This window comes from Nipponia nippon, unplaced genomic scaffold, assembly GCF_047370975.1.
Source record: "Nipponia nippon isolate SJK-2023a ecotype South Korea unplaced genomic scaffold, ASM4737097v1 scaffold_1, whole genome shotgun sequence".
NCBI lineage: Eukaryota > Metazoa > Chordata > Aves > Pelecaniformes > Threskiornithidae > Nipponia > Nipponia nippon.
Window position 1 is genome coordinate 14785294 of NW_028262290.1, and position 12129 is coordinate 14797422.

At 36.7% G+C, this 12129-nt stretch overlaps 1 protein-coding gene across 2 annotated transcripts in view; it reads left to right on the forward strand.

The window, feature by feature from the left end:
• The window catches only part of TAF2 (TATA-box binding protein associated factor 2), a 64112-nt gene that overhangs the window by 34771 nt on the left and 17212 nt on the right, over window positions 1-12129 (forward strand). For both annotated transcript variants that reach the window (XM_009471079.2, XM_087747097.1), the window contains exons 18-22: window positions 1212-1322; window positions 2977-3170; window positions 3777-3916; window positions 9655-9724; window positions 11275-11384. In XM_009471079.2, the coding sequence (XP_009469354.1) occupies window positions 1212-1322; window positions 2977-3170; window positions 3777-3916; window positions 9655-9724; window positions 11275-11384 (625 nt within the window). The remainder of the gene's footprint in view (window positions 1-1211; window positions 1323-2976; window positions 3171-3776; window positions 3917-9654; window positions 9725-11274; window positions 11385-12129) is intronic.

Consider the following 12129-nt stretch of genomic DNA (forward strand, 5'->3'; position numbering starts at 1 on the left):
TCCTACAGTTGACAACTACAGAAACATGGATAGCACAGTTCTGCTTTTCCCCTTCATAAAATCCAAAATAACTAGTTCTTTCTTATATGGCATCTGTTTCTTCCATCTTAGTCAAAAAACAGTTAACAAAATTTTAGCAATTTTCAAATAAAATTTATTGCACAGTAACAAAGCTACTAGTTTTATCTTTTAGGTGAATTCAGCAGCTGTCTTCATTCGTTAATGACAATGATATACTCCAAATAAAATCTCATAAATCTTGCCTTTAATTGGTGGGCTTTTTAGTTCAAGGCACTGCATAATCCTTCTTGCCCTCTCCTTTCTATTAGTTGTCAATATCATGTATTGCTGCAGCTTATTTTGATGTTAATGCAGGTTTTTTTTACTGGGACCTACAGTTGTTAGTTGTACAGTGGATAATAAAATGGATGATAATTGTTCCCTCTCAAGGTTCACTTTATAATTATTGGATGATCGAGTTCTTATTTCACAGATTTCATATTCCTGGTTATGGAGAAAACTCAAATTTTGTTTTCTTACTCTTTCCAAAACTGCTTCATCCTTGTCCCCACCAATCTCTTTCTTGGACCTTCTTTTGTATTTTTCTGCTCTTTTTGTCGTTGTTCATTCTTTCCCACTAAATCTTACACTTTTCTCCCTTTTAATCCCATGTCCCAGGTTTATAGATCTAGAGTAAGACTCCTAAATCTATGTGAGTGGAACCGAAGAGAGCTGCTTAGTTCATTCTAAAATAAATACCTAATCGGACTAATACCTGTCTGGCTAATTATTCTTTAGACTTCACTGACTGTTTTGGATCTATAGCTCTCAATGGTAATGGAAGCTTAGACATCATGTTCACATGAAAACACCCAAATTCAATGTCTGTCTCAGAATTAGTTCCATCATCATTTTCTGTGTTTCATTATTTTTCATTTGTTATCTTTTTAGTAGTGCCTTGACTTGAGAGTCTTTTCTTGGATATACAGTTTTTTCAAATGTCTGCACTATGACTAATTATTGAGCAATAATTACATAGTTTATTTGATCTGAAAATTACATAGCATGTGGTATGTCTTTCAAAAAGTATTTACAACTTTTCAGAGATTTGCTATTGTAAAATTGCTCATTTTCAGGATGTAGCTCTTTTCAGGGTGTAACTATCATTTCATTAATGTAAGAATGATCTTGGTATTAATTTTATTACACAGACTATGCCTGTTGCCATGGCCCTTCTGAGAGATGTTCACAACCTCTGTCCTAAGGAGGTTTTAATGTTTATTTTGGATTTGATCAAGTATAATGATAACAGGAAGAATAAGGTAAAGAATGTGTTTATTTTGATCTCTCACTTTTTTGTTGAAAAAAGTCTTAGTTCATATACTGCATGATATTTTTTGCCACTAATGTAAATATCTGGCTAGGAGAGTGGATGAAAAGGTAATACACTAAACTAAACAGTAAATGTTACAGAATGTTCCGTCGCTGACATTTCTATGGCAGCATTTCTTGGATGTTTCAAAGCTCTTTGTGCTTGTTGACTTACTAAGGACCTGCCTGTCTTCATTTGCACACACTTTTCTTGCTTTACTCTTTTTCATCCAAAAGATCCATGTGTTTCAAGAAAATGTGCATGAGGCTAACATGTAGTATGCAAAGTTAAGCACTGGTTTGTTGTTTGTTTTTTTTTTTCACCTTGAGAAGAGTATTTGAAAGAGCAAGGAAAGGAAATAATCATTTTTTTAACGATATACAGGACTCTGGGATTCTGGGTTCTGAATGTCAGCTCTAGCTCACAGAACTGGATTGTCTTCATCTAGTTAAATAACAGCTGAAACCCAGGTTCATATTGTTCCATCACTGAATTAAAGCATCTGAGTTTGGAAGTGTTGTCATCTAAAGTTCCTTCCCACACAGACCACCTCTGAAGGATGATTAGAGGACCTTTAAGATCCTGAGATGATACAAAATTCCATCTCCCTAGCTACAGAGAAAGTCTACAACAGCTGGGAGCCTAGCATAATCTTCCCAATTAAGTACCCAAAGTTAAGTGGAACAAACCTGAAGCCTCTTAAGCCTCGCTTTCTTGTGTGTAGAAACAAATACTGTAACAAGTTGCTTATTGCAAGATTACTGAAATGAGAGAACACTAGAAGGTGGAGAGGCAGAGAGTTAGACACGTGAATGCAACTACCAGTAGTCACAGAATGTGGTGAGTTGTGCTAACATCTCCCCATCACCAGAGGAGAGATCCCGCCTGACTTTTCCACACGTCCCTTCCACGCATGTATTTGACATCTTCTGCTGGATCTGACAGATATTGGATTTGTTTAGATTAAATTAACTAATACTTAAATCTGGTACTTTTTTCTACTTTTTAAATTTAATTTTTATACTTTTTGCTGCTTACTAAATTAACACGACCAACAAATGCAACAGCCAGCACAATGGAGGGGGTGAAACTGTGAACCCAGGTAAAAGGAGCAAATGAAGAAACAAGATTTTCCTCACTAAGCAGCAGTGAGCCTGTTAGTTCACCTCAGAAGCTTGTGAAGTTGCTATCTAGCTCAACTATCTGATTTTCTGAGGTGCTAAGCACCCGTTAACCTTGGTAACCTTGGTACTGAATATAGAAACAGACAGGTAGTTTTAGATGCTCACAGTTAGAAATAATGGCTTTTATTTCCCATATCTTAAAAAAGTTCAGTGCCTAATTTTTTCCATTTTTATAAAACAATGTATTACTATTAATATGCTCTTATTACAAAGTGAAGATTAATGATTGATGGTATGTCTGCTTGCTCAATCACTCTCATCCATTTTCAGAACAAATTTATTCCTGTTTTGCTGTCTCATGCAGTTTCTCACATGGTTTTTGTTTGAAGATCTTGTTCTGTAACAGTGCTCAACATTTCTTAGCTTTTAAAGAATATGTATTGTTATATTTGCTTGTGTTTAAATGCTGTTTTTATCTAGTTTTCAGACAACTACTATCGTGCTGAGCTGATTGATGCCCTAGCCAACTCTGTAACTCCTGCAGTCAGTGTGAACAATGAAGTTCGAACATTGGATAACTTAAATCCTGATGTTCGACTTATTCTTGAGGAAATTACCCGTTTCCTAAACATGGAGAAGCTTCTTCCCAGTTACAGGCATACCATTACAGTCAGGTGTGGTTTAATAATTGACATCAAGAGAGCAGACACATTAACGCTACTTTTTTGTTTTTTGCGTACCCTTCTGTAGTTAGCATTTGAGATTTTAGCTTGTGTGCCTTAAATGTCAAATTCCTTCCAATTTCCAAAAGCTGATAGTGCAAGTTTGGTTTATTTTTTTTTATTATTTTTTTATTTTGTTTTATTTTTCAACATTAATTTCTATCAATGTAGACTTTCATAGCAGGCATAAGTTGATCATGCTTGTACCTCTTTAAGAAGAGCATTTGTGAAAGTTTTGCAAAAGGTAGCCTTGTAACAATATCTGTAGAGTACACAACATAATCTGAGCTGTGTTTTCTCTGTAAGTTAGTACAGTTCTTCTGAAACCAAACAATAGATTTAACACGGTGGGGAATTTTGTTTGTGTTTCCGCCTAATTCAGAGTTAATGAGACTATGTGTTAATGCTGTGAAAGTAATTGTAATGTGTTAATTTGGATAATATAATTCTAGAAAAATTGCAGTACTTCATTTTGAAGAAAGTAATTTTGTTAATTTTGTTCTTCTTGGTTGGCGTTCCAGAAACCTAATGTAAATTTCCTCTTTATACCACATCTAGCTGTTTAAAAGCTATTCGAGTACTTCAGAAGAATGGTCATGTCCCAAGTGATCCTGCTCTCTTCAAGTCATATGCAGAATATGGGCACTTCATAGATGTCCGAATAGCAGCATTGGAGGCTGTCGTTGATTACACAAAAGGTACTTTTTTCAAGTATTTTGACACTTTGTAACACTTTTGATACAGTAGAAAAGTGTAATACTTGCCTCATTAATATTAGGTTGAAATACTGTCCACCAGAAGAGCTTGTGTGATGACAAATGTATTGATAAGAAGCTGAGATTGCTATTAATGCTTTGTCCTAGAGAATGCAAGTTTTATGAAGATGTTGCGAGCATTGTTTCTCAGTGTCTTGCAAATGGAATCAGATACCTAAGTTTTGAAATAATGACTAGACAGCACAATGAGTAGTGGTAAGGGGTTTTGGTAATTTCTTTTAACACTTCATTTTCAGTGATTTTGATTCAGTTGAGTTCAACCATGCTTGCTAGTCAAAGTTCTTGGTTTTGCTTTACCTTCTTGCTAATCTCTTTATTTTGCTTTTTGCATGCATCTTATGGTTATAAATTTTAGAAACTTAGATTATTTTAATGGTTATTCGTTGATTCTGCTTTGCCGTTCCTTATACATAGCTTATGTTTGTGAGATTTTTCCATTCTTTTAATATTGTCTTTATCTTAGTTGACTGATGCAGGTTCTTTCTTAAATGCCATTTGAAGATGAAATTCAATCCTGACAGGTTTTCTAGAGGCAGTTAGAAATTATAGCTTTAATGATTTCCATTTTATAAAATGCATTTAGTACTACATTGACCTGTTCATTTATTTGGGTTAGTCTTCCTCTGTTCAGCAGATTTGTGACAGTTCTTGTGTTTGAAGGGTTATCCTTATCAAAGTGGCCAAATCTTTCAGTTTTTCCTCTGTGAGCAGACTGGTGATTCTAAACTTCTAATTATTCTACCTCCAATTTCATGTTTTCATTTGCAGGGTAATGGAGAGTTTCCTTTGGTTTTTTGCATGAATAATTGTTTTCTCTTTTTTGTAAAGGCTTTATTACTTTGATCTTACTGCTGTCATTCTGTTCAAAGACTTCTCAAACTAGGTAGGCAATGGGAGGTTTTAAGGCAATTGGAGTCTTTGAGTGAATGCATCTGGTGGAATTCAGATGTACGCTTACAGACTGAAACCAGACTGTCATACAGAAAAACTGATAACTTCAAAGGAGGCTGTGCACAGAGAGTCACTCTCAGGTTCAGTCCTCAGTCTTGTAGTTCACCAGGCATTCTGGATCCACAACCCACTGCACATGTACCAGTTGGTAACCCTGTGAGTGATACCCAGCTAGAATTCAGAACTCTGCTGGTGCTGTGCATCTGTCTGTTAGGCTGCTCGTTTTGTTCCTCCTTTCATAGAGTGTTAGTGGAAAGACTTGCTGGAGAATGGAAAGCTTACTCACCAGCCTGCTTCCTTTAGAATAATCTCCTCACTAATTCATCCCACCCTTTGGAAAGACAAACTGATAGAAATAATGTTTTGTCATTAAATTCTTGACCTTTTATGGATGATGTTTATAGTTAATAACTGACTTGGATAAGAAAGTGTTTGTACTGTGAAGTAATATAGTACATCTTTAAAACAGATGATCAAATGGGTTGCTGTATAAGCAAGATAGGGTAAATTGCTCAAAATACCCCACAGGAAGGTAAAACTTGAACGGTAAAAAGTAGCAGAAAGATTACTTGAAGAAATCAGTGATTGAGCTGAATGTAATTTTTGACTGAGCTCACTGTGAGATCTGGAAATGATGGATTAGAGCATTACTGTACCTAACTGCCTTGCCCTTGCGAATGACTTTTTCTCTGATGCAGAGGTAGCAGATGCAAATATCTGTCTGCTATAAAGTCACTACAATTCACAACACAGCCTACTATTTAACTGGTCATCAGTATCAAGTCTCAAATACAACTTTCCAGGACTGAACACAGTAGCTTCTGTTCCTGCTGTAAGACTGGTAAGTTTTTGGTGGAGGGGTAAATCCAGAAGCTCAGTGTGGTAACTGACTTCTTCAGCTACCCATATAGAAGTTAGCAGCGCTTGTCTTGCAGAGCCCTCAACCTGGCTTTGGAAGGAGAAAGGATTGGCCGCCTATTGCCAAGAGGTCTGATTCTCATTATTGCTGGTTACCTGGTTTCCAGTTCATACTGGATGTTAACCAGCAGCTATCAAATGCCTGTTCCTTGTGCCAGAGCTGGCTTTTAAACAGTTCTTGTAAAGGAAGCTGACAGATTTTGTAATTTTCATAAAAAGGAAAGTCTGTATTTTCTGGGGCAGTGTGGAACTCCCTTGTTTTTGTATCAGCTCTCAGGGTAGGAATAGCACTGCCTTTTTTTAAGTTACTTTAAAAGAAATCATTTCTCCATGGAACTGAATAAGTTGTTTTCTTTGCTGTTAATAGTAAGGCTTTTTTTGAGACACGGTAACTCTGTAAAATGCTTGAGGCAGCATACAAGGACTTGGACAGTTGATCTAAACTGGCTTGAAGTGAACAGAGTTTATTAACTTTTTTAAGTTAGTTTCTGATAGTTATACGACTATTAGTAGTTATATGTATACAACAAAGCAGTTGCATATTTATAAGAGGTAACAACAAACCATTCTAAATAAATATCCATGATTATCTGATCTCATGAATGTTGAAGTTTAGGGTCTCAGAGATGCTCTGCTGTAATTGAGAACTGATAACACCATCTCTTGTAATTTGAAAAAATCTCAAGAGGATTTTTACTTCAGAAAGCAATCACTTGTTTTTATGTCTACCAGAAGTATGAAAATCTACACACCTTTCTTTTGCCACAGCTTTCTCCTAGACAAACTGGCAAGATAGAGACAGGATGGGTGGTCTGTGAGAGGGGTAGGAAATTGGATCATGGGCCGCACTCAGAGGATGGTGATCAATGGTTTTCACTCAGACTGGCAGCCTGGCACAAGTGGGGTCCCCCAGGGAACATCTTTATAAATTACCTGGGCAACAGCATTGAAAGCAGCCTGACCAAGTTTGCTGATGACACCAAACTGGGTGGTGAGGTGGACACATCAGAAGAGAGCGCCATCTTACAGAGAGACCTGGATGGGCTGGAAGAGCGGGAAAGCAAAAACTGTATGCAGTTCAAGAAGGACAAGTGCAGGGTCCTGCACCTGAGACAACATAACCAAAGAGCCCAGGACAGGCTAGGATCTGTGTGGCTGGGGAGCAGCATCGCTGAAAGGGACCTAGGGGTCCTGGTGGACGAGCAGCTGACCGTGAGTCAGCAGTGCACCCCTGCAGCAGCGAAGGCAAATTGGACCCTGGGCTGTATCTGCAGGGGCATTACTAGCAGTGATAGAGATGCGATCATCCCAATCTACTCAGCACTTGTCAGGCCACACCTGGAGTACTGCATCCAGTTCTGGCCCCCACAATTCAAGAAACATGTGGGCAGACTGGAGAAGGGTCCAAAGGAGGGCCATGAGGATGATCAGAGGGCTGGAGAACCTGCCCTGGGAGGGAAAACTGAAGGCGTTAGGTGTTTTCACCCTGGAGAAGAGAAGGTTTGGGGGGGAACTCATTGCAATACTCCAGTACTTAAAGGGCAGCTACAAAGAGGATGGAGGCTCTCTCTTCACAAGTAGCCACATGGAGAGGATAAGGGGAAACAGGTACAAATTGCATCAGGAGAGGTTCCATCTTGATATAAGAAAGAAATTTTTTTACAGTGAGAACAATCAATCAGTGGAACAGCCTCCCTGGGGATGTGGTGTAGTCCCTATCACTGGAGGTTTTCAAGATGCATTTGGACAGGGTGCTAGATAAACTCATCTACGTTCCCTCTTCCATGAAAGGCTGGACCAGATGATCTTTTGAGGTCCCTTCCAAACTGGGCTGTTGTGTGATTCTTCTGTCTAATAAGATTTGTTCTGCCCAAGGTCAGGTTTACTTTGTCATTGCTCCCCAAAATGTTTCGTAGTTGCTATATAAATTTGAAGAGCAGGTTAAATACATTAGTGGCAAAGCTTTGGAAGTCTGGCAGGCCTAGCTTACACTGTAAGGCAAATAGCAGGGAAAACTCACTTTATTTCAAGCACAAATAAGTTTAAGAAGCAAAAAAGACCTTTTTGGTTTGGGTTGGGTTTTTTTTAACCACAAAAGCATGGTGTTTCTTGGTTCTGTTATCCAGAATGATCGGCCTAAAGGATTCATCTCCTAGACTTCTCATTTTCTAATCAAAAACCATTTTAAAATCCCTTTTGGTAAGGGTAGCAGCAAGGTAGCTGCCAGGAAAAGCAGCTGTGCACGGAGTTGAGCACAGGCAGTGACTAATCCCTGAAAAGTATGTCCTAGGCATAGCTTTTCAAAGATTTCTCTGATTTTTAAGGCAAACCTGAGATTGCGGCTCTGGTCTGTATGGATAAAATTTGCTCTGGCATCATCCAGAACTGTGTAGCTGTGGTCTAAGTGGTGCAGAATGTGAGCTAATACATTCTGCCTCTAAACAAGGCTTATCAGCCCAGTTCAGTGCCTCACCAGTATAACCAGTTCTGTTCCGGTTGGATTGTAGGAAGAGCAGAGCTGACTTGCAAGTGACCTGCAAAAGACTATTCAGCCATCTTGTAAGCAATATCATAATGTAGTTTTTGATTGCTTGACTGCCTCCTCCCAACCAAAGAAGAGATCTTATGTTCTAGTTGTCCAAAGTATTTAAAGAGCTTCTAATAGAACTGAAGTGCTGATTCTCATAACGTAATTCAAATAATTGCCTCTTCCTTTAAAAGCAACTTACTCTAGTGAAATAACAAGGGAATAATAAGTATTAGAATTGGTTGGACTAGAAAAGTTGTATTTAAAAATTGTTGACTGAAAACTGACTGAGATCAGGAAGGAAAGTTGAACTGAGCTATTTAGAACTGAAAATACATGAGGCTTGGGGAAGAAAGAAATACATTGCTAGGACCACAAAATGGAAAGCAATAGAACTGTTTTTGGAGCTGTCTATACAGGAATGATTAATACACCCCAAATTCTGAAGTAAAGCAAAGCCTAAGCAAGCTCTTCATTGTTTTGAGGAAATAAGAATACTGCTGTAAAATCTTACAGTTATGCACCTGAGAAAAAGATTACATAAAAATGCTTTCTTTTTTTATGTAATTGGTGATGATATCCTGTGTTGTTCTGTATTTTGCAATGTTATGCTGATCGTCAAAGAAATTTTGTAATGTAATTTAAATTTTAAACTAACAAGCTAATTTTGTTTCCAACAATGTCAGGCAGCAATTTTCTAGAAGCATGTGCTGATAAGTTTCGGGATACATTTCAATTTCAAAGTATACTGATTTAAAAAACTAAGGCAGGCTACTAAGAGGAGTATGTTTGTAGTTTTGTATAAGCCTGTAGTCTTTTTCTTTCTATTCTATTTATAGATAATAATCTTTCACAGATTCCTGTGTATGAGAATTGTGTATTCACTATTCCTTATAGAAAATATTATACTTCTGATTGTTGAAAGGATATTTGAATGTGTTCATTTTAGGAAGCACACAATATCAAGATGATCATTTACTTTGTGATCTTCCCAATCAACGCTCACGAGTGACAGAGTTACCTGCTAATAGTCAATTGGCGGTTATTGAACAATTGAGGCATGAAGGAGTTTCATGAATGTTTCTATTTCAGTGTAAAATAAACCACCTTTTACTTTGAATTTGCACTATAATTAATGACATTCCTCTTTAGTTGCAGTGATTCAAGCTCTTTGTGTTCTAATTCAGGAACTTGTGATAGTCTTGATCAAAATCCTTCCAGTTTATATATCTTTATAGGAATTTTATTTTATTTTTCTTTGCAGTTGATAGGAGCTATGAAGAACTACAGTGGCTGCTTACTATGGTTCAGAATGATCCTGTACCCTACATAAGGTTAGTGAGTTAATAAAGAGCCAGTATTTTTACTAATGCTGGAACTACTAAGTAAATTCTTGACCTGGAATCACTAGAATAGATCAAATGCTTAACTGCTTAATACTTCTTCACAAAACTGTGTTTTCTTCTTGTTATTTTATATAAATTGAAACGTGTTTTGATGTTTCAACAGTTCACATCTCAAATTAATATACTCGGTTCTTATTCTCCATTATTTTTGTCTTTTATGTTCTGTGGCAGAAGTCTTAAGTTGGAGGTCATTTGCTGATCATAAATAAAGTATAAAAATCTGATGTTGCATATGGCAAAAAGACTTTGTGATATTTAGTAAAGACAAAGGTTGAGACGTAGTCTACACAATGTTTTGCCAGCAAGGAGTGTAAAGCAGTTGTTAGACTGTAGATGGAGTGAAAGGATAACATGTGAAAATATGGTGTAATTTCTAGTATTGCCTGTTTCAACTTTGGTTTCACCAATGAGTGACTGGATATTTTAGCACATTCATTATAAACCCTTGAACACCGAGGTTCATAATCATTGTTTTTCCCCAACATGTTCTTCTTATGGCCACCATTAAAATACTGAGTTTCAAAGATTAATAATATTACTTTTACTCTCTCTCTATAGGTGATTTCTTACAAAATTCATAGCTGCAAGATTGTTCTCTATGCTATTTCTGTCATTCTTGTTAATGAAAGTAGATACAGTTAGACTCACTAGAGGAGGTTTAGCTTCAGTCTGGGAAGCAGATTTCATTTGATTTGTATCTTTTTAAAGAGGAGTTTAAATTTTGAATTGAGTGCTATATGCAAGCCTCTTCTTAAAGAAAAGGAAAAAAAAAATCTGTAAGAGTTTTCTTGTCCCAAGTATGTAAGACAGCAAGGGGAAAGCTGGCTATACAGGGAATATAGTTAAAATAATAAGTAATGGAACAAGTAATTATCCTCATTCATAAAATGTTTTCAAGGCCAAGTTTAAAGAAGGAAGGCAGGGACAAAAGTATCTGCTTTCAGCTCAGTGTGTAACTTGTAAGCAAGCATGGTAAGTGCAGAATTTTTATACACCAGTGTAACTTAAGAGGTGACGGTGTTCCTTTCCAGAAGGATGTGCAAGTCACTGGTTTTGGTCCTGTCAGTTTGTATCAGTCATAAACAATTAAAGTTATTTAAAAACTATTTGGTGTCAGTATGTAAGGAGTTTGTTAGCCAATCTTGCTGCTTCTTTGTAATTACCATGTCAGTGTGCAAAAAAGATTGTTACTAAACCGAAGAGCATAATGTAGCTTACAGTTTTGTACCTGTTAAAAATGATGTCTAATAACATCCTGCTGCTTTGCACCTTACTTTTTAACTTTAAGTTATATTGCTGATGGTAAATCTGTGTCTATGCATATTGTGGACAGAAGGAAAAGCTGAAAGTGTAAAACATCGGTTAAAATTTTAGAAGAATCCTGTATTTGCATAAGTTTAAGAAAACTGAACAGACTTTGTATTCTTAGTGTATTCATTTGGATTTAATAAAGATGGTTTTTTCTATTTCTTTTTCAGGCATAAGATTCTGGATATGCTGACTAAAAATCCACCTTTTACAAAGAACATGGAGTCCCCTTTATGTAACGAAGCTTTGGTAGATCAACTTTGGAAACTGATGAATTCAGGTTGTTTTTTTGTTTGTTTGTTGTTTGGTTGGTTTTGTTTTTTTATTGTAAGTTTTTTTTTAAATAAGTGTTAAAGACTTGCTTCAGAATATGACAAGAGCTGTCTTAGTTTCAATAATTAGAAATGGAAAATTCAGTCTCAGAAGTTCAGTGTCACGTGCGTACCTCCAGAACTTTCTCAGTGACACAGGGTACCAAACATCCTTGTTTTTCATTATTTTGTGTACTACTGTAGTGTGCTTTGATGTACTTTGGCACAAAATGATTCTTAGACCCAGATGTTCAAAGCAAATGTTTCCTCAAGTGATGGTGTCTGTGTTACCTTTTTCTTTATAGTTTGCTTTAGATTAGATAGTCTCTCTTTGTCCTCTTTTACTAACTTCTGAGAGAATATGAGAGGATAACATTTGTATAGATAATTTAAATGAGATTTCTGTAAGTGTATTATAAACCTAAGACTCAATTTGCCTTGTGTGATTAGGAAAGATCCTAATGAGAGAAGAGCTTGTATCTTTACCATTGACCTGTTTTTCATTACTGAAGTAGTTTTATCCAGTCCTGACGAACTGCCCTTTAACATCTGGCACATTGCTACATAGATTACATATAAACATTTATATAGCTTTTTTAGGTCATTGAAGAAGGCTGCCTGTTCTCTGTATATCATTTTTAGTGCTTAAAAGTTAACAGCTATGCTCCAGGGGTTGAAGTGGGGAGACTACTAGTAGTTCAGTTTTGTAGGATT